This window comes from Glycine max, chromosome 18, assembly GCF_000004515.6.
Source record: "Glycine max cultivar Williams 82 chromosome 18, Glycine_max_v4.0, whole genome shotgun sequence".
NCBI classification, from domain to species: Eukaryota; Viridiplantae; Streptophyta; class Magnoliopsida; order Fabales; family Fabaceae; genus Glycine; species Glycine max.
The window spans coordinates 2,145,876-2,168,410 of NC_038254.2; the positions used below are offsets into that span (position 1 = coordinate 2,145,876).

General features: G+C 31.5%; 3 protein-coding genes across 3 annotated transcripts; 2 read left to right on the forward strand and 1 right to left on the reverse strand.

Moving 5' to 3' along the window:
- The first annotated feature begins 1,797 nt into the window (after positions 1-1,797).
- LOC100305552 (uncharacterized) lies at positions 1,798-4,891 on the forward strand. The gene is made up of 7 exons (NM_001250044.2): positions 1,798-1,826; positions 1,895-1,994; positions 3,325-3,368; positions 3,996-4,104; positions 4,190-4,245; positions 4,350-4,454; positions 4,649-4,891. The coding sequence occupies exons 2-6, from the start codon at positions 1,899-1,901 to the stop codon at positions 4,432-4,434; spliced, it is 390 nt and encodes a 129-aa protein (NP_001236973.1). The 5' UTR covers positions 1,798-1,826; positions 1,895-1,898; the 3' UTR covers positions 4,435-4,454; positions 4,649-4,891.
- A 2,740-nt stretch (positions 4,892-7,631) lies between these two features.
- LOC100780234 (arginyl-tRNA--protein transferase 2) lies at positions 7,632-12,605 on the reverse strand. The gene is made up of 6 exons (XM_003552381.5): positions 12,305-12,605; positions 11,420-11,458; positions 10,702-10,852; positions 9,144-10,247; positions 8,510-8,825; positions 7,632-7,933 (listed from the first exon to the last, which is right to left on the reverse strand). The coding sequence occupies exons 1-6, from the start codon at positions 12,414-12,416 to the stop codon at positions 7,817-7,819; spliced, it is 1,839 nt and encodes a 612-aa protein (XP_003552429.1). The 5' UTR covers positions 12,417-12,605; the 3' UTR covers positions 7,632-7,816.
- Positions 12,606-15,824: 3,219 nt separating this feature from the next.
- Positions 15,825-21,257, forward strand: LOC100783818 (zonadhesin). Its single transcript, XM_003552388.5, has 5 exons — positions 15,825-16,603; positions 16,823-16,940; positions 18,565-18,679; positions 19,317-20,432; positions 20,712-21,257. The coding sequence occupies exons 1-5, from the start codon at positions 16,405-16,407 to the stop codon at positions 20,967-20,969; spliced, it is 1,806 nt and encodes a 601-aa protein (XP_003552436.1). The 5' UTR covers positions 15,825-16,404; the 3' UTR covers positions 20,970-21,257.
- The last annotated feature ends 1,278 nt before the right edge of the window (positions 21,258-22,535 follow it).

Genomic DNA, 22,535 nt, shown 5'->3' on the forward strand with positions numbered 1-22,535 from the left:
AAAGCTAGTTTTGATTTGCTCACATAATTTTCTTTCACCAGGTATATTTTTTAAAGAAGCTAATTCAGCGTTTCAAAAAAAAAAAAATTAAAACTTTAAGTGTTTTTTTTTTTACAATTTAAAAGGTTATGTTTATAGTTAGCCGGAAAGCTTTTAAAAAAAAAATCACTTGTAAAGACTTTCATACCTACCAACATCTGCCATGTGGTAGTCATATAACCAGGAGCTTAATTTCATAGCATCAATTTTTAGTTTTGTGAATAAAAAATGCTAAAAGTCTGTTATCTCATTAAATTGTTTTATCTTATTCAACCCCCTTATTCAATAGAAAAAAATGTTAAAATAATTTTATCTTATTCAACTCTAGTTAATTAGAATTCAATGCAACTGAGGAATAATAATGATGCCAAAAAATATCTTCTATGATTAACGGGTTGATAAATTATTATTAGTAGTAGTAGTTTTGTTGTTTTTATCGTGATTCTTTGTAATTTTTAAAAAGTTCAACAATGTTCTGCACTTCTGCTAATAATATATATTTTTTAAAATGGATTGATTTATGTTTTATAGTTATTTTACGTTACGTACGTTCTCTAATAAATAATTATAAACATATTTTATTCTTTAAAATATATTCTCTCCTCTCCTTTAAAATTTTTGTTAACAAAATCATAGACTCGTTAAAATACTTTATTAATTATTTCTAACTACTTTAAAAGTAAATCATTAAATAACCGTTTGTGTTATAAAATAAATGTTTTGATAAAAAAATTATACTTTTTTTAAAAAAAAACATGGGCCTTTAAGATTGATGTTCTCAAAAACAAAAACAATTTGGCAAATCCTTAATTTGCAAAATAAATTATTGCTTATTTAGTTAGTACCTAAATTTAGTTTTACCCATCATAACCCTCATTTCATTTCAAAAAGTATAATTAAAAAGAAGTTAAATATGCATTTCAATCACATTTACTTAAATCCAAACCATACCAGACATTTTTAAAAGGTTAGATTAATTAGTAAGTCTCTAAATTATTTGAGATTTTTAATTAAATTCCTAAGCTAAAAAATTATAATCAAAGGTTTTTTTTTTTTTTTTTTTATAATTGAGTTCATACAGTTAGCTTATAGCGAATTGAAATCATTAAAAAATGTTCATTTGTAGTGATTTTAAAAACTTAGATCCAATTCTCAAAATTTTATAAAATCATGAACTCAATTACAAACTTTTTTATTTTAAAAATCTAATTAAATATTTCTAAATAATTCAGAAACCTACTCACTAATTTAACCTTTTTAAAATAAAACTTGCATGACCTAATTCCTTTAACTAGTAAATATAATATGTTGATGATTGATGACAAGTGAGTCGGCCATTATATATTATTTAAATGCAAGAAAGGTGTGTAAAGCAAGGAATACTGTATATGCATCATAAACGGTTAAAAAAAAAACAAAATATAAGAACCATCGAAATGAAAAACTTATACCAACAACAAATTGAAACAAGTAATAAAAACTTCTACGATTCAAATTCTGACATTAAATGTCAAATGAATAATACTAGAAGAAAAATATTTATATCATGTGTATTTATAATTCTTAACAAAAATTAATTTACTGCTCGTCTATTCGTATCAATATAAAAAAAAAACTAACAACCTTATTACACAGTGAGTGCAGTGTCATACCTTCACACAAAGGCAACAAAATATGAAAATACAAACATTAAAAACACAATAAATAAATACATCTACAACAGCTTACTTTTCAGACCACAATTTTTTTTGCAACTACATTATAGCAATTCACACAACACAACACAGGCAAATAATCTTCAACCATTCTTCTTTTTCTTTCTTCTTTATCTCAATTGTTTGTGGTTACTGTGCAGATTAATGGGGAGGTTGTTTGTGGTGAATCTGGAAGGGAAGATCTATAGCTGCAAACACTGCCATACCCATCTTGCGCTTTACGATGACATCTACTCCAGGGTTTCATTTTCATCCTTTCCCCTCTTTTCTTCTTCATTCATCTGTTCAAATGGATCATCTTGCTGTGTGATGCTTTTTCTGTTTCCTTAATTGGCTATTACTTTAACAACCAAATTTGATGTTTGACTTAAACTTAAGGTCCACCTGACAGTTAACTACCATCACAAGTTTTATAATTGTATCATATGCAATCACATTCATTTAGTCTTAGCAACTTATGAAACAAAGTTAATCATGTTTATGTGGATGCTGGATGGACAATTCTCAGTGGTTCCCTTAATCATTACACTTTGACAAAGGAGATGAGGATTTTGTTCTTTTCCCAATTGTTTACTTAATGCGCTCAGCTTAGAACAACCTTTGAAATGGCTATTACTTCTCATGTCATGCTCTTGTTGGTTTTAGACTTTTTATTTATCTATTTATGCCCTGCCCCTGAACTCCTGGAGATCTTGATTATCATGTGTATGTTTATTGTTTTTAGTGGTAAATAAATGGAGGCGTGGTACTCCTGAACTATAAGAATACATTAATACTGTGCTGTGTTTTTCTGATGTTTTTTTAAAGAAAATGGTGGAAAAGAAAGTAGGTAAATTTTTGGATCTCTTTATACAGAAAAATGATAGACGTCCTTTATAGATTCTTCCTTCTGTTGAGACATGGTTGGTTCAACATATTTCACTGGGAAACTGTGGAAAGTGACCTTATTCTGAATCTAGTTTCTTTGTAATTTTGTAACTATGCAAATAAATGAAGTAGAGTTGTATGCCTCCTTGCCCCTTTACAAGTAGAGGAGTGTTCCTACAAGTAATGTTGCTCTTCTTCGCAATTAGAATTTACACCATATTTATTATCTTGGTTGGAGAAAACTGATTGTGTTGAGTAGCTTGAGTAGCATTTTAATTAATCAAGTATTGGTTGTGTTCACTAAAGGTTTCTGTTTACTGACCTAGATCACAGAATGACCTCAATCGATTTGTGCCATTGACTTCAATTTGCATCTTCAAGCGCTGCAACTTGTTTCCTCTAATGCACTTAGTTATGTTTAGACACACTTTGGTTGCACAGATGCATCTTTAGCCTGTGTTATTATTTATAAGTAATATGAGATAGAAGTCTATTTCAATCAGTTGATAAGTGCATCTTATCTAGGCTACCTAATGGGTTGTAATATCTTGTAATGGAAATGTATGCTCTATAGTTTATTTTTTCAAAATTTAAGTCTTTCATGTTTTCTTTCATAACTTTGTTGCTGGTAGGCCCCAATTCTAAATTGAGTTTTTGGTAAGTACAAATTATCTAACTATCATTTTTTTCCTGTTATATTCAGACATTCCATTGCAGACATGGGAAAGCTTATCTCTTCAATAAGGTGTAAGTTATCCTTATTTTGGGCACCTTATCATTGTGTACTAAACATTCCTATGTATCAAGACCATCAACAATAAAACTTGACAATATTGTATTGTGTCACCTATGGTGTTAAAAAGGAGAAGAAAAAAAGAGAGAATATTGATATTTTGTTTGTCCAAAAAACTTGTTTGAGGACATACAACTTTGTCCTTGTTATATACATATCTGCTGGTATTCACTTATGCTTGCATTTATAACGTGCCAATCAAATTGGAAATCATACAGTTGTATGTGAATCACAACTGCATGACAAGCATTGTTGTTAAATGGCGGCGCCATGGCGGAATGGCATAGCAGATTTTTTGCCAACTGCCATAGGCAATTTGTGAAGGGAGCATATTTATGTGGCAGAATCTTGGCCTTTTGCCATCCACCATTGATAACAATGATGACAAGACAATTGCATTATTGCTATCAGTTTTATGAACTGTCTAGGTGATTGTGGATCTTAGTATGTGTAACACAAGTGTTGACCAAAACAGTTAGCTATTCATGGCCTCTTGACTCTTGGACCTTTAAAGCTGTCACATTATAATATTGCAGTTGGTTCTGTTCACAGATACTGTTTAAACTTTTATTTTTTGGCAGTGTGAATGTTTCTATTGGCGAAATGGAGGACAGACCGATGATGACTGGGTTACATACCGTGGCTGACATTTTCTGTGTGGGTTGTGGATCAATCGTGGGTTGGAAATATGTAAGATTATGAGTCAGTGCTTCAAACATCATGGTTTTTTGCCTGTGTTTATCTAGTCTTCAGTTACTCAAGTGGTGCTTTTCAGGAGACTGCCTATGAAAAAAACCAGAAGTACAAGGAAGGAAAATCAGTGCTTGAACGGTCAGTAGAAATGCTGTGAAAAAAATTGATACTAACATAATCAAAGAGAAGTCATGTTCAGTGTTTAGTATGTAGTGGTTTAGATAAGTTCTATGATTGGGCAGGTACAAAGTGTCAGGTCCTGATGGAAGCAATTATTGGATCAGCAATGAGGCACATGTTGGTGGAAGTGATGCAGATGATGCTTAGTCATCCTACCATTCCCAATTGTACATTCCTTAACCCTGTGTTGTTCAATGAATGTGGGTTTATATAGGAAATTTATCAAAAACAACGTAGTTGAACATATTGCCAAACCCTGTCAATAACGTATTTAAGTACATCTAAATTTTTATCCTAATGTTTTCTTTTAAAGAAAAAAACTTATTCAAACTTCTAATTTGTCCTGTTTTTCAATTTGTAGAACCGTATTTGGATGAAGAAAGCCTTTCAAGTGCCCTGTCTCTGACTCTCTCTCACTCTCTTAAATGGAATGTATTGAAATAAAAGACTGCTGAAAAAAATGTATTATAACCAAAACTTTGTTGGTTGAATTTACTCTAGTTTCTTCAAATGGATTTTCATCAATTCTGTTGTCAAATACAATATTGCTTGAATGTATACTGACATAACCGGATTGATATCCACATATTGGCATTCGTGTCGTAGTGCATGAGTGGTTGAGTGGGATATACTAAAAGGACAAAACTTATACAATATACTTTAGGTACTTGTTGTGATTAGGTAAAATTTCATCTTATTAGGTTATTAGGTAAAATTCTTATTTTGATTGGAAAACATGACAAAGTACATAAGATAATGCCATTAAAGTCAATATAATGGGCTGGAAAGTAATTCTTCCTATTTTTGAATAGCTATTATTGTTTCCCTTTTTTTCTAGATTATTGTTGGTAGCACTAATATTTCTTTCTTTCTTGTTTTTTTTTTTTCCTTCTCCTCATGGATTTGGTATTAGGTTTAAAATTAGATTTGATTAAGGAATAAACTACCGTGAGAAATATCAAAATTGATTCTGTCTTTTAATAAATGTGATTTTAGTAAAAGTATAGAATTTTTATTTTAGATATTGTCGAGTAAGATTAATTGTCTCTAAATCTCGCTAGAATTAGAAGTGAAAAAAAGTAACTTTATATTAGATTAAAAAAATTATATTAAGTTTTTTAGGATAATTAAGATGATGTTGATTAGAGGGATACTAGGCTCAAATTTCTTAAGTAAGATATTAAGGTCAAGTTTTATGAATAAAAAAATATAATTAGAAAAAAGATCCTTTTATAAGTAATAAATTAGATATTTTGATGAAGATTAATCACCAGTAAAATATATTTGATATCAATTTTGTAAAATACTCAAATTAATCTTAACTAAATTAATTTTATAAAATTATATTAACTAAAACTAATTTTGCAAAAACAAGTTTAACTAAAATTAGTTTTGTAAATGTTTACTCAAACATCATATGTTAATTGAAATGCATCATAAGAATGGAAATTCTATCATAACCCCATAGCCTATAGGTGCCTACAAAAATATTCACAAATCGATAAGGTAAATGTTTGTTTATTGGGGATGAGTTTTCAAAACTAAATATTTACTCACAAATTTTAATGGAGATTAAAAACATAATAATTCTTATCCATCAATGTTTTAATCAAACATTAAAAATGTGATAAAGCTTATTGATTAAGGTTATGTTCGGATGGTTTAAGAATAAATTTTTAATTTCGTTATAGCAATTTTTGATAAATATTTTTTTGTTAATTTATTGACTTTACAAATAAGTAAAGTGCGCGTAGCCGCAAGGAGTATATAAATACCATATAAAGATAAAAATGAAAGTTGTTAGACGTGCAAGTATATAACGAATAGAGTTTCTTTCTTTCTTCAAACGTGAGTGTAAAGACGGATGCCATAATATTGCTGCCCAAATTCAACCCATTGCATCACTAATCGCAAAAGTAAGCATAACACCAGTTATCATATAAAGTAAAGGGAATTCTTTACTGCATTTGGAATTTAGGTGGAATTAAGTGTTGCAAATTTTTCCTCTTAATAATTATTTTTGAAATAGATATTTGATAAATTTAACAGCTGAGTTATATAGTATCATTTTCATTACTATGCATGTTAAAATTAAGATAACTTAAACATTTATAGATATGTAATTTTATAATTAATATTTTAAAAGATTTATTATATTGTATATTAAAATAAAGTTGATTAATGAAATATCAAATAATTTTTAATTTAAAATTTTTTTAGAATTGATTAACTTATTGAGAACTTTTAATTCAATAATTAGATTAATGAATTTCAATATTATATTAATAAAAAGTTATTAAGTGAAATAAATAATAGAATACTTACTCCTAAAGGAAGTAGATGTCTTCTTAAGCAACTTATACATGACCATTGCAATCCAATTCATATGATTTGTAGCGTGCAAGATATAGCAGGGATGTCACTGTTAGTTAAATATCCATTTCAGAATAATTAAATTGTTAATGCAATTTAGAGGTTAGGTCGACCCACCTCAACGTTTCTTAGTCTAGTTTACTACAAGGTTCGGCTTTAGAGTCCAAAAAACGAAACTTGTTTATGTTTTCAATTTGTCTTTCTTTTTACACTTCAAAAAATAATTGTCTTTCTTTTAAAAAAAATTGTAGATGAAATGGTAAAAATAAAAACCAAAGGCAATAAAAAAGAAAGTTTTTTTTTACTTTCTTATACAAAATTTTAAAAATAAGTAGCAAAGTACAAGAGATACTTTTATAATTAAAAGTAAAGACAGAAAAGGAAAGTAATGGAATCCTTATATTTTTAGAGCACTGATATTCGTATAGTTCGAATTTCAAAATTGAGGTGTATAAATGATAAGGAGAAAACAACAATAAAAATAGAGAAAATGATAAATAATAAATAATGTGATAAAATAAGAAAGAGAAATAGAACGAAAATGGAATAAAAAAAAGAAAGAGAAGAGAGACAAATTTTTATACTTCTAAATTCTGATTTATACTTATTTTTATTAACAGCTAACCGATACACTGAATGCTATTCGTTCCAGAAATCAGAATTCCAATAATCCATTTTGCTCCTTGAGCAACACGAAGAAGAGCCACGAAAAGAACCAATAAAGCACCCTGGAAACAAACTAACTTAAATCCATTGCTTCCACTAATTTCATAAATTAATAAAAAATTAATCACATACATTAATCTAATGTTCTTGGGTAAATCTTATGCCTCTGCTTTCATGAAGCATAACATTGATTAAGGAAACTAAAAACTGCTGAAATTTAGAAGTTACTAACACCTCAAGACATCCATTGTGTTCCTCATTTAAGCAACTAACGCCAGAAAAGAAATACAACACTGAATTCCATATATGCAAATGCATGGGAAAGTTGATTATAAAAAAACTTCAAGGTTCACACAATTGCTATTGCCAACATCAGACCATCCAACAGAAGAATACATGAATCTTATTTGCAGGGTTTTTTTTTTTTTTTTCTGGGAAGATTAGCAGTAGCATCTTATTAAACTCAACTACTCAAGTACTAATATTTATATTATCCGAGCGAATAGACGATTCGCTCGGATAGCAATGGACCCACAACCTTCCTGTATCTCCGCAATTGTGACTCCAAGTAACTCTGCTGCTCAGGACCAAAGACAACCCGCAGATCCTTCAGAAATGAAAAGGGCAGTCAGTATATGCAAAGCAAAAAGTAGTCAAAGGTAAAGTCAGACGGGAAAGGGACAATCCATGCAGCAGTTAGCTGTTGTTAAACATAAAGGTCTATCAAATCAAGCAATATGACTAGTATCCCCATGGAATCCTGTTCAGTTTGATAACACATTATTTGTTTTCATTTCAAGTTTTACATCTAATTACAAAAATGTCACATTTTCACTTTAGTTTTTGTTTTCAAATATTTGTACTCAATATAATGAAAACAAGATTGTTATTTTCCCCATTTCCTGCATAAATCTATGAAAAATGAAAATAAGGCATAAAAATGTGTTTGGGAAGTCATTTTAGTAAGTCTATAGTTTATTTAACCAGTATATCCACCTGTTTGACAATAATAGAGGTGCTTGATAAACAAACTTATGTCACTATTTCATAGGATTTTTAAGGCTATTTGAAATAAGGGTTTGAGCTTATAATGGAAACAAATGTTATATGCTATTTTGGGACAATCAGGTGCTTAAAGTGCAGGAAGTAATAATAGTACTTATTCACCAACCATTAAGCATACCTTGTATTTCACATGAGATCCCTTTATCCCTAGCAAAACCTTGCTGACATCAGCAATTTCTGGATCATCATCTGAAGTGGTTTCTAGGTCAGGTTCATCATCAGAGCATTCTGATTCAGACTCAACCATTTCTTCATCATCAAGCATTGGAACATCATTTGCATCTTCTTGGCCAACATCATCAAAACCCCTTCTCATTACATCTTCCGTAGTTTGAGGTAGGGATGACTCTCCATTTTGTAAAATGGAAGAATCTGATAAGACAACATAAGGTTTTCTGTCAAGCAGAGGCCTTGCAATGTCAAATGGAACCCACCTGGAGATCGTGCATTGCAGTCAGCCTTATATAATAAATAGGGAGCAGAAAAAAAGTGATCAAAGTTCAGGGGGAAAAATCATAGTAAGACTATGTAACATATATACCAGAAAACTATGAAGACAAAACAATCATTTTACATTATCTATTCCTCAAGTGAGTTTATACCAAGAATTGTAGTCAAAGAGGATGTGAATGGACATAATTGAAAGCAAACCCGAGAGTTTGAGACAAACTAAATGATCTACAAATTCAAGAATAAATTGCAAGCATGATGAAGAAGGGGTTTTATTAGCATGCTGAAATGGAATAACTTACTGATAGCGAAGAGGGCATAAAAGCTCTGAAGGACGATATGCAGCTTTGTATCTCATCTTGCTGCAAGAGTGAATATAGTAGCCAAGATAATAGTATTGTAGACTAGGACAATAAACCTGGTTTTCTTTCACCCAACCTATTTCTTGAAAAGCCGAGTACTTGCCTAGTGATAGAAAGGCAAAGTCTGGATCCCAGAACAAATATTTACTTGACAAACATTTAGGAAGGATATCTATAACACCAACTGCCACTAACTGGCCGTCTATTAGATATTGTTGATGGAAAGAGCCAAAACCACAAGGAGGAACTGTGCTATCACCAGTGGGAGAAACTTGTATTAATGGAGTATCAACCAAAAACCTACGATATGAGTTCTCTGTGACATTTTGTGGTTTATCATTATGTACTTTGAGCTGATATCTTCTGTACAAAGCAAATTCTTCTGGATCAAAACTGGATCTGTTTAAACGGATCTCAAGCTTTTGCCTTTTTACCTGACCAATCAAACAATTTCCTCCACTGTCATGCTTCATTCTAGAAATTTTAGGAACTGGAGCATTTTGAACACTTCTGTTCAGGGACACTTGCTTACTAGAAGCATAAAAATTGATATGTCCATTGCAAGCCCTGATAGACAAATCAGAATTTTTCACAGTTGGATCTAAAGAAGCTACTAGCTTTTCTGCAATAATTTTAGGAGATGAATCATTCTCCTTTTCACAGACTCTTGCTGGTTTGGAATCATCGACAACCTTGTCACATGATTGTGCTCGTTTTATAGATGCTGCAATTTGAAAGGCTATATTGCTACTATATAAGAGATCTTCTGATCCATTGACTAGTAACTTTCTTTTTCCCTGTGAAACTCTTTTTACTGAAGCATTTGGTAATTGAATACCAGAGGGAAATTCCCCCTTCTCAATGAGGATGTGTATAACATTATCAATTTGGTTTGATAAATAATGCAAAGATTTTTCAACTTCATCCTTGTTTTCACTGCCAGCAGCTAAGGATTCTTCTGACATAGGTCTAGTGAAGATTCCCGATTTGGTTGGGTCCTCCATAACATCAACTTTTTTTACATCCAAGGTTCCATCTAAAAACCTAGGCAGATAGACTTGTTGATGAAAAAGGTAGAACAGCGAAAATGTGCACGTTGAATTGTTTATGGGTTACAAATATCAAATAAAGTGATTTGCTTGTACTAGAAAAATACAATTACAATGTACTCAACCTTCTTGAAAACAACCACACACATAAATGAAGGAAAGGAAAGGAGAAGCACCATCTTAAGGTAATATATTGATGCACTTCAAATTTTCACCCACCTTCCCCAAACCCCAAAAGACAATAGAATAAAGTTAAAAAGGTTTTCCTTTTGTAAAATAATATGTTAAAAGTCAATTGTCTCTCATATCATATCATGCCTATAAAGCTGCTTAAAAAATATCTAAACTTATAAAAAAGTTTTAAAAAAATTGACACTTTCTAATTTCAACATTTTCTATTGAAAAATGTGCCTCAAACCCTCAAGAAACATCATATGAAACAAGCATACCTTTGCATTCGTCTAGATACACGAAGTTGCTCCTTAGAAGGAACAAAGTCACTTGCTTTCAAGCGAATTGTATAAGAAGGGCAGCATGTCCTTTCCATCTCTGGTTTATAAAGAAAACATCCAGACCTTCTCCAGCCACGATCAAGAAGATCTAGCAAAAGAAGATAAATTGAAATTGAATTAATCTGAACAAAATCATACCAGCAAATCCATTTAGAGTACCAAAACAAAGTTTTATTAAACAACATATAAGTGAGAAAAGCTATACATCTCTCCAAGAACAGAAGTTTGGAACATTATGTAATGTGAAGACCAAGAAAGAAGGGAGAGAAAAATTGAACCATGAAGCAAAGATCATCATTTCAATTAAAAAAAAATCACTTTAGTTAGGAACATTTCTTTGGGGGGAAAATAATAATTTTTTTAAAAGCTTACTTAGGAAGCTTTTTATTAAACTTCTTTAAACACACACATCAACACTTCAAAGAGGAAAACATTGAACACACAAGCCCCATTTTGATTTGCAATGAAGAATATAAAGTTCCAAAGTATGTCACATAGCTACAACACTTCATGATGCAAAAATTAGGCTGCTTAACCTAAGCCTCAAGTATTTTCTTACGCATAGAAATTAGATAATGTGAAGAAAAAAAAATGAGCAATATAGAACTGAGCAGAGTGTCAAGTCAAGCATAAGCAAAGAACAAACTGCACTGACCTTGGTAGTCATCCACAGTAAGGCTATGTGCCCACATGCCTATGACAAGAGGAAAAAAAAACACAAACTAATTAGAAAACTGATACATTACATTAATGCAAGTCTGAATTCAGCAAGAAAACAATCAAAACATAGAGAAAAACAATATTTAATCCCATTTAAGCATTAACAACTTGCTGCTCTCATTAAGCTTAGCAGACATTTACAATCCACATGTAGATCATATGTCCCCTCATTCATTTACAATCCACATGACCATTTAGCACGATGGCCATAACACAAGTGCAAGTTCACAGTCACAAAATGTATATTAATAACACAAAATATTAACAATCCAATTAGCTGTTTCAGGGTCCCTTTCCTAGTGGGATAAGACTATTATTGTTGTTGACTTGTTGTTATAAGGTCCTTGAGAGTTGTGACAGTCAATGACATGACATTAGTAGACTATAAAACTAAATTTAGTGAACACAAAAAAAAAATTGCTAGGGGAATTTATGATTTTGCAGGCTTAGTCCACCTTATGAGTCCACCAACAAATGAAAACCATTCATAGTCTAAGCTAACATTCACATAGTCATGGCACGATTAAGTGATTAACTAACTATGCAAAGCGAATTTGATGGATGCAATTACGTTTAAATTAAAAAAAAAAAAACTAAACGCCATCGTTTTCCGCAGAAGATTCTTCGTTCCTATCAACCAAACCAACGACTTCAATTGGGGGAAGGAAACTGTCAGAAAACGCAACAAATTGACGGGGAAAACGAGAAGCGCACCGAATCCAATAAAGAGCCGAAAACTCAGTTGAGATAATAAAAGAAAGAAGTGAAAATTCAGAAAAGAATTGAATTGAAGAGAGAGAGAGAGAAAGAGAAAAAGGACCATGAGAGATGCTATTGTGACGAGAGGATCTGCAATAGCCGCAAGAGGTTCGACGCCTTCCGCAGTCGACAACAACGCTTTCCTTCGGAGTGTTGCTGCTGCTACTCGCCATTTCTTCTTCTTCAGAGGTTCTGGGGGGCAAAACGACGACGTATCATTGGTTATCCATCGATGCCGATATATAGAGTTTTGGTGATTGAAATAAATAATTATTAGGCAACACGGCAAAGCAAAGAGAGAAGGCGTCAACATGAAACGCAAACAACCCCCGTGTCATTAGAACAGTGATCTCTCTTTTCTTATAATTAAACTAGTTATTAGCGCGTTTGAATGAAGAATTTTAATCAATGAAAGTAATCAATTTCTATCATTTACACTTTATTATTTGAATGAAGAATTTTAATCAATGAAAGTAATCAATTTTTTTTTTATTCATTCATTTTCTTTTATCCTCATGATTTTTTTATCCAAACACAAAATTTAAAAAATAAAAGAATTTCAATTAAAATATTTGAAATTCTTAGAATTTAAAATTTCTCAAAATTTTAAATTTCTTCATCCAAACACATTCTAATAATTTTATTAGAATTTGTTTTTTATACATGGTGAAACTAATTTTTTGATCCATATATATATATATATATATATAAGAAAATTTGAGTATTTTTATTTAAATTTTATACTTTATTTCATTATAAAAATGAATGCAGAGACACGGTCAAAAAATATGATAACTTTTATACTTAATTTGAGTATAATTGCTTTTTATAATAAATAAAACAAGAGACAGTAATTAATAGAAATTACGATTAGTATCATTTTAAAAATAATTATGATAAAAGTAATAAATCTTCTATATGGATTATTTTAATGTAAAGAAGGATAATAGGGATTCTTTTCCTCATGATAATTTTTTACGTAATTAATACTAACTAGCTTTAAATATTTATTATTATTTAAAATGGGATTTTTTTTTCTTCAAGACATAATTGAACAATTATAATTTGATTTTAAAATGGGATTTTTCCTCATAAACTTTAAATATAAAATAAAAATTTAACATGGGATATTAAAATCAACGACAAAAGTATTTAAGAATTTGATTTCTTTTAAAATGTTTAAATCAATTGTAATTTTAACAATTAAATACACAATTGAACACGACAAGTCTTAACTAATCCTAAAGTAAAACTTATTAATACACTCGAATTATGTTTTTATTAGAGTTTCCTTAAAGCAGGATGATGACCAAAAATTTGTTATTTAAAAAAATTAACGAGAAACATTAAACATAAGAGGGTGAACAATAATGTCATAAATCTTATCTTTAATATCATAAATGGTTTAAATTATTACTTAGAAAACATATGTTAAATTGTATAATTTTATATTTTAGTATAACGAAAAAAATTAAATTTTAAGCTTAAATATGTTTTTGACTAACGTGAGTTTGTACTTTTTTTCATTTTTGTCCGTCTAAAGTTTATTTTTTTAGTTTTAGTTATTATTACTTGTTTTTTTTTAATTTTGATTTCTATAAGTTTTTTTTCATTTTTTAGTCATTATAAGTTTATGTTTTTTTAATTTAGTTTCTTTCAAATTCTATTTTTTATTTATAATCCTTATAAATTTATGTTTGTAGAAATCAAAATTTAAAAAACACAAATTTATAACAACTAAAAATAAACAAAATATCTTACAATAATAAAAAAATTAAAAGGCATTAACTTAACAAAAATATATTTAAGTGTAAAATTTATGGATATTTTTTTAATTAGAGCTTCTAGAGAAATAATTAACATTTATAATACAAAAAGTTGTTAATAATATTTCACAAATATCAGTTAAGAAATATATAGTATATTAAAAAGTTCGGTTAAAAAGTAAATGTTTTTATTTTTCATTTTAATATAACATTTTTTTACCTTTATTTTCTTTCCAGCATTAATTAACATATACCAAAGCAAAAAAAAAAAATAATGTTAAAATGTATAAAACAAATAATTAAAAGTGTCAAAACATTACCTTAATTTCAATGCGAAAGACGTTTTATTTTGGTAAATGAAATTATAAAAATGTTCAAATTTAGTGGTAATATCCAATGGTAATCCTATGCAACAAGTTATTTTGAGGTTTCCACCAAAGTTTATAATACAAAGATAATGAATTTGTTATATGCTTTTTTTCAAAGGCTTAATGTCAAATATTCATTTGTTTTCTGAGATTCTCCTTACGAGCTTTTACCTGACCTTAATAAGGTTTACTCCTCTAGGATGTTTGTTTTACAGACTAAATTATACTCCTGAAAATATTATTATTGAGAATACTATTCCTATTAACATATTTGTTAACTACTTAACATTCTTTGAAATATTTTAAATTTTATTTGACATTAAAAATAATAATAAAATTAAATAGAATAAAAAGAAAGTAAAAATTATATTTAGAAAATAAATTATATTCCCATAAGAATATAATATTCCTATCCTTTTATATGAAAATAAAAAGAGGACAAATCATACATGTCTTAAAATATTTTTTTTATAACTTGTACTGTTGTACCACACCTGAAAATGATATATTTTCAACTCACATTCCCGATAATAATTTTGTATAACTTGGAATAAACATTCTCATAGCTATTAAACTCTTCTAACTATATCACTAACATAAACAACGTAAACGCAATTTCATGTGACATTTCTATTATAAAAAAATATGTGACATTTCTCATTTAAAAAATACTAAACAATAGTATTTTTTATAATTAATTAATTTAGGCAATAAATATCAAGCTTAATAAAAATATTCAAGTTGGAGACAGGCAGAGGAATGCCACCGTTGTTAATTTTGCTACAACTAGTTTTTTTTATATATAGAATTAAAATACTCCGTAACAATTGTTGCTACTAGCTTTCTTTTGCTAGTTTCTCTCCAAACACAGTCAAAAATTATTACACAGTAGTAGTAGTGTAGTACCTTTGAACTTTGAAGTATCCAATAAATAACAAATTTTATTACCCCGTCATCTAATTTAATATTAAATAAATTATCCAATAGACAATTTTTACTGAAGTATATAAACTAAACTAAAATACTACTAATCTGTGCAGTTACACAAAAACCAAACCAAAAAAAAAAAAAAAATCTCTTTCAAACGAAAGTTTAGAAAATTGGGGGAAAATAAACTACTACTAACCACGCACGGCAAGGAAATAGTATATCTTAAAAAAAATACATATAATGAAATAAAAATTTCCAGAACATTTCATACACAACGAAAATAAGAAAAAAAATATTAATACTAGAAAGAAATTAGAAAAGCTGAATACTTTAACACTAGTGTTTGGAGCGACATACATATTTCGACTATACTTAAAAAAGACTACATATTTGGACTAACATTTGAACAACCTAAACGCAATTTCATGTGACATTTCCATTTCAAAAATAAACAATATTTTTTTTGTTCTATAATTAATTTAAGCAATAAATATGAAGCTCATTAAAATATTCAAATTGGGGACGGTGCATGTCTTCGGAGCAAAGTCACCGTTGCTAGAATTCAAAAATAGAAATCCCAAGAGGAGGGGCATTTTGGTGATTATCCACCAAACCATGAAACGTGGCACCAAACGATAGGTAATACCAGGCTACCCGGTGTCCTTTCCACAATATATTCCCCATTTTGCATCTCAACAATCGCTCTTATTACCACTCACTGCCACTCTCACTCTCACTCTCTCCACCGTCAAACTCAAGCTTCCCGTTTTCCGATCCCTCTTCTCCCACGCGCCTCTCACTCCCACCTTCCCCACGCGACGTTGGCGTTTTCTAGAACACACTTCGTTTTTTTCTTCTCTCTTTATGACAATGTCGTTTTGTTCGAGCTGCGAGCGTTTTGTATTCCACGCTGAGATTTGAACTTCGCGAGAGATTCAGCGCTTTCTTCTATCCATGTTTCTTCTTGGAGAGTTCACTGTGTAGGGAACAAACTCGGTTATTGGCTCTGCTGTGAGGTGAACGAGAAACAAACTCGGTTAGGTTTTGCGGTTTGGGGTTTTGAGGAATTTAGGGTTCGCGTGGTTTGGGTTTTGGGGATGAATCGGAGTTTCAGGGCTCAGGAATCGCAAATGCTCGCTGCTTTAAAGCAGAGGGAGCAGCAATTTGGGGGTTTGAGGGCTTCCGTGATGAAGGAGAAGGAGGAGGAACTCGCATTGTTTCTGGAGATGAAGAAGCGCGAGAAAGAGCGCAATGACCTTCTTCTTAACAGCTCCGAGGAGTTCGATGCACCTCTCGGTATAGATTTTTGCTCATTTTCTTTTTTGGTGTTGAGTTTTTTTTTTTTTTTTTGAGGATTTGCTTCTTTGCAGTGTTTAGTGTACTGAGATGAGCTTCTGAAGTTGTGTATATGTTAGTTTGCCATGTGGTTTAGGACTTTTAAGTGGGTGAAGTACTTGAAAATGATCTGTGTTGTTTGAATTTCTGTTTGTTAACCTGTATGTTTCATGGTTGCAGGGTCAAATGGGGGTGCTAATCCCATTTTTAACATTTCGTCTTCTACGCCGGCTCCTGTACGGAAGACTGGCGTTGATGATTTTCTCAATTCAGAAAATGATAAGAATGACTATGACTGGTATTTGATACCCTTCTAGTGGCACATTGATTTCGTAATTTGTTTTCATTATGTTTCTCATGCCATTGTGTTTATTAGTGCAATAATGGAGTTTTTGTTGTGTAATTAACTACATTATATCCCAATGTAGTTGTTTCTAATGGGCACACTCAATAAAAATAGGCGTGGCCCTCCTAGTCACGTCAGGCATAGGAGAGACTTGCTGAGGTTTATTGAGTTCTAGAGGGCACCACTCAATAAATAGGTTCCTTGTGGTTTTCCTTTTCAATATAAACAGTATTGTTGCTGCTATCTGATAAGAACCTTGGGAGAATCACATCACAAAAGCTAGTTATTGTAGTTGGAGAGCCCCAAGCTTTATAAACCCCATTCTTTAATCCTATACTTCCAATGTGGGACTCAAGTCCCATACTTTGAAATTGGATCCAAACATCCCACCACGCTCTGCAACCCTGGGACATATGCGGGCTTCCTGTATTCACTAGCCCTTTTTACTAGTCTCAGACAAACACTGCAAGAAGGACTGAGAGAAGAATGAGTTGAGCATGTTCTTAATGATTCTTTATTCATAATTTGAGACAAAGGTCTTCATATAAAGGCTGAGGTTTAGGTTTATAAATCAAGCTAATGCCTTTTAGATTAGATGACCTTTTCAGCCTCATGTCTTTCAAATTTTAAGTTACTCTGTTTTAAGCTACAATTTCTAGGCAGCTCTTAATAGCAAGCAAGTTATTCCCTCTGTTCATTCTAGAGAAGTGTTATTTTATCCCATGTTTTCTTTTATAAAAAATCAATGAGATAGGTTTTTATTTATTTATTTTTTATTATTATTATCATCATCGAATGAGAGAGAAGATTAATATAGTGCTAATTTAAATTTGAGCGTTTCAATATTTCAGTCAAATGTAATTATTTTTGCTTATTATAAAGGCTATTTAATAACTTTCTCTTAATTCTAGTTCTAGCACATTTACCTTAAACAACAAATAATAGTGGCTAGAGGAAGTTCAAGAAAACAATTCCTAAAATGTAATGCATGGCACTTGCCACTAACCCAACCCATTAGGAACCCTTTGGATGCCTTAACGAGGAAGACAGTAGAACTCCTATTATAAATCTGACTTAAAGCCACCCATAAGCGGAAGCTGCATAAACCGATTAAAATATCCTGAAATTAAAAAAATATAAAATATTTTCTTTCCTATTGCTTCTGCATAACATTGGTTTTTATTATTGTTGATAATTTATTTATTATTCCAGTAGCTATTTATGTAACCAAATGGCCTTTTAATGTTTCTTAGAGCCAATTTAGATAAACTTCTCAATTAGTCCTTACATGAGAAAAAAAAAAATATAATGAATCAAAGAGGTAGAAGAATAGAACTTCTCTCTGAAGTTAAAATTTACTTAATTCTTTTCATTTTCTTCTCTGAAGTTAAAATTTCTCTACTTTTTCATAAGTTCCCTCATCTAACATTTTACCTCCTAATTTATTTATTTTTTTCATCTTCTTCTCCGATGTGTTTATTGAGAAGTTTATCCTAGCTGACTCTAAATACAAAGTTAAGTTAGGACAAGTGATTATTATTCAAATTGGTGCTTAGCATGGTTTGTGTGTTTTCAGGCTTCTAACGCCTCCTGGTACTCCTCTTTTTCCTTCTTTGGAAATGGAAAGTCGAAAGACTGTTATGAGTCAGCTTGGTACTCCAACCACACGTCCTGTAGCATTAAAATCCAGGGTAAGCATTTTCAATGAAGCTTTCTGACCATGTAAATTATTTTACGATAATTGGTTGATGTATATCTTTTGTGTCTGGTTTCTTTTCCTTGTAACTTTTGGTTTTTAGAAAACTTGTTTTGTTGGAAGTATCATTATTGATATGCATGATGAATGTGGTCTTGACTTTCAACAGAAGTAATTGGTTTGTTTAACATGTGATCAATATATTTTGTCAGTTATATTTTGGGCTACTGATGACTTACTTGAAATGATTTTTTAGTATATACTGCCTCTCATAACAATGATATCCTTGTACTATGAAATTAGCTTCTCATGATATCAAATGTTTTACAGATTTTCCATAACATGCTTTGGTTGAGATCTAAGTATCACATTGCATCGAATAAATATTGAGACTTTTAGATTCAATAAGTATTTTTAAACTTTTTATAGTAATAAAACAATGTTGCTCTTTATCTTTTTTAGTGATTCTCAAAGTAAAGATCCGTTATTGCTTTGCTGAAAATTTAATTTTTGATAGAGCCCAATGGTCATTATTGATCCATGTTGTCACTGGTCTCTCATAGTGAGAATTAGCTTGGTTGTTAGTGTCAGAAATTCAATCTTATATTTTAATTGTTTCCTTGTGGTTATAGTTGGCAAATCATCAATCAGAGCCTGCTGGGAGGACTAATTTAGTATCTAAACAACCTACTTCCTCTCCTGGGTTGAGCTCTTCAAGTGGTGGGACTAGGAGGCCTTCATCATCAGGGGGTCCAGGATCACGACCTGCAACACCTACTGGACGTCCTACATTGACTACATCTTCAAAATCATCAAGACCTTCAACACCTACATTAACTGCAGCTTCGAAATCATCACGATCTGCAACTCCTACTAGGTCCATGGTAACATCCAAGACCACAACTTCCACAATCAAACCGGCAGTTTCTGCTACTAAGCATTTGGCTTCTGCCACTAAGACTCCGGTCCCTGCAACTAAACCAGCAATTCCATCAAGATCCTCTACACCTTTGTCAAGATCTGCTGCAAGATCTTCAACTCCAACTAGCAGGCCTACTTTACCTCCTTCCAGGCCCACATCAAGAGCAACTACTCCAACCCGGCGACCGTCTTTATCATCGAATGAACCCAGTATATATGCTTCTTCAGTTAAAGCTTCTTCAAGCCCCAAGCCAGCTTCTGTGACATCAAGGCAGCCAACTCCTGTGACAGTAAGAAAGCAAGCTCCTGTGAACTCAAGGCAGCCAGCATCACCATCACGTGGCACTTCACCAACAGTGAGATCAAGACCATGGAAGCCATCTGAGATGCCAGGTTTTTCACTTGATGCCCCACCTAATTTGAGAACAACATTACCTGACAGGCCACTGTCAGCAACTAGGGGCAGGCCTGGAGCACCCACTTCCCGGTCTTCATCTGTCGAGCCTTCTTCTAGTGGAAGACCCAGGCGACAATCATGCTCACCTTCAAGAGGACGGGCTTCCAATGGCAGTGTTCATATCAGTGGAAACTCTATGCCGGCAGTTAGCCGGGGGCACTCCAAAGTAAATGACAATGTCAGTCCCGTTGTAATGGGCACCAAAATGGTTGAGAGGGTAATAAATATGCGAAAACTAGTGCCTCCAATGATTGAAGACAAAAACTCTCCCCGTAGTAATCTGTCTGGCAAGTCAGCTTCATCTCCAGATAGCTCAGGTTTTGGAAGAACACTTTCAAAGAAGTCCTTGGATATGGCTATTAGGCATATGGTATGCATCTTCTCTGCATCCTATTTACTGTCTCTCCAGATGCAAATAAACTTGTCATGGCATATCTGCATATAAATCACTACTCTTCTCATACAATCGCTAATTGCCTTTTCTTGATGCATGCTGTATTAAGATTTAGATATTCAAGTTTCTTATTTATTACCTTCATCCAACATGGTGATTTTTATTAATTATTAAACTGATAAACTTACATTGATTAGAACTGATTGAGTTGGATGATTCTTTTCTTATCATTTTGCTTGCTTATCTTTTGAATAGGATATACGGAGAACCATTCCTGGCAATTTACGGCCTTTGATGACAAATATTCCAGCATCTTCTTTGTATAGCGTGAGGTCTGGATCTCATCACGGCCGAACAATTAGTGTTTCAGGCTCTCCTCATGCCACAAGCAGTAATGCTAGTTCTGAACTGAGCGTAAACCAAAATGGCATTTGTTTAGATAGCAGTGAGGTAGATGATGATATTGGCAGTGAGAGATGTGGTCAATCCCCTGCCAGTGTACGGGGTAGGTAAAGTTTTCACACTTTGGGTAATTCTGCATATTTAAATAGCATCAACGTTCTTATCCTGGTTTCAGCCATAGCGGATTTGCTTATGGAGCTAACCTTGCTTGTACTAATGTAAAGCTTCTTGGAAGTGATGTAACCTCATGTAATGAGAAGGTACTCTGATTTTAAGTAGATGGGTTATATGTTGTAGCGGTAATGCTCATTTTTTGAAACAAACCGAGGTTTATCCTCCATTTATGAAAATTGAGCTTATTATCTGGAAACAATAAGCCAGATATTTATCCTATGTCAATGTAAATGCTTGACTAATTTGCCTAGATAGCATTTGGTATATAGGCTTCACTTTATTTTTTAATAATTGATAGCTTTATAAGCCTAGGGAGTAGGGAGGGAGTGGATAAAAAATAAGAGAATTTGCGAAATACATATACGTTAAAATAAATTCAATTGAACATTTTCATATCTGTTGAGTGTGAATTGATTCAAATGACATACTGAGTGTGATCGTAACGGTTGTTGGCCGAACAATTAGTGTTTCATTCTCCATCACCTTCAGTTCTTCCTCTATTAACTTTATCACGCACCTCACACTCTTACTCCTCATTGAATTCACCAACATCATCGTTTATTGTTGGACATTCCTCACAAAGCACAGAACTATCGATAAGATTAATTAACGACATTTATGAATGCAAACAACTAAAAAGGGCTTCAATCTGTATTACACCAACGCACAAAAAACAACAATTCAGTACTTAATAAAGGCATACCATTAAGATGAGATGGAAGGATAGCAAAACCTTGTTCACTATATAAAAAAAAAAAAAAAAGTTAGTTGCGGATGAAGTCACGTCCTTAATAAAACAAAAAAACAAAAAAAGTTGTTAACCAAAGACTATAAAAAGTTGTTTTAAAAAAACTCTTCAAAAAATAAAAACTAAATTCCTAAATGTTTTTTTTTGCATTAAAAAATGTTTGGAAAAAAACTAAATTCGTACATGAAAATACTACTTTCATGTAATAAAAAAATATTTTTGTGAGAAGAAAAATTAGAATTGTTTTTTAAAAAAAAATTAAAGAAAATAATAAGCCGTGTTTATATAAGTATTTCTTAGGACATTTTTCTTAGAATGAGAATGATATAAGTACTCCTTAACTCCTAAAAATTGTCATGATTTTACAATGCTAGTGCAGATATAGCATTTTTTTTTACAAAGACAAATATATAGCATACTTCAGTAAATTCACACTTAATTTTATCACGTTTTTGGAATTATATAGCATCACTCTTGCAAGACGTTCCAACAAACGGCAACTGACCCATTTAAGTAAATTTGGTTTTATAATTTAGTATTCAATCTGAGAAAAAATATTAGGCAGAGTAAAGCATTACCTGTTGTGCCCAAAAAAGGTAATACCCGTTTAAAAAATAAAAATGAAAAAAAGAAAATGTTGTTATATGAAAACATAAAAATGATTTAATATTTATCCTTTAAATACTTAAAATCGTTTACATTGTGATGAATGACATCTTTAGTTTCAAGATGCAGCTCCACCGTGACACGGGAAA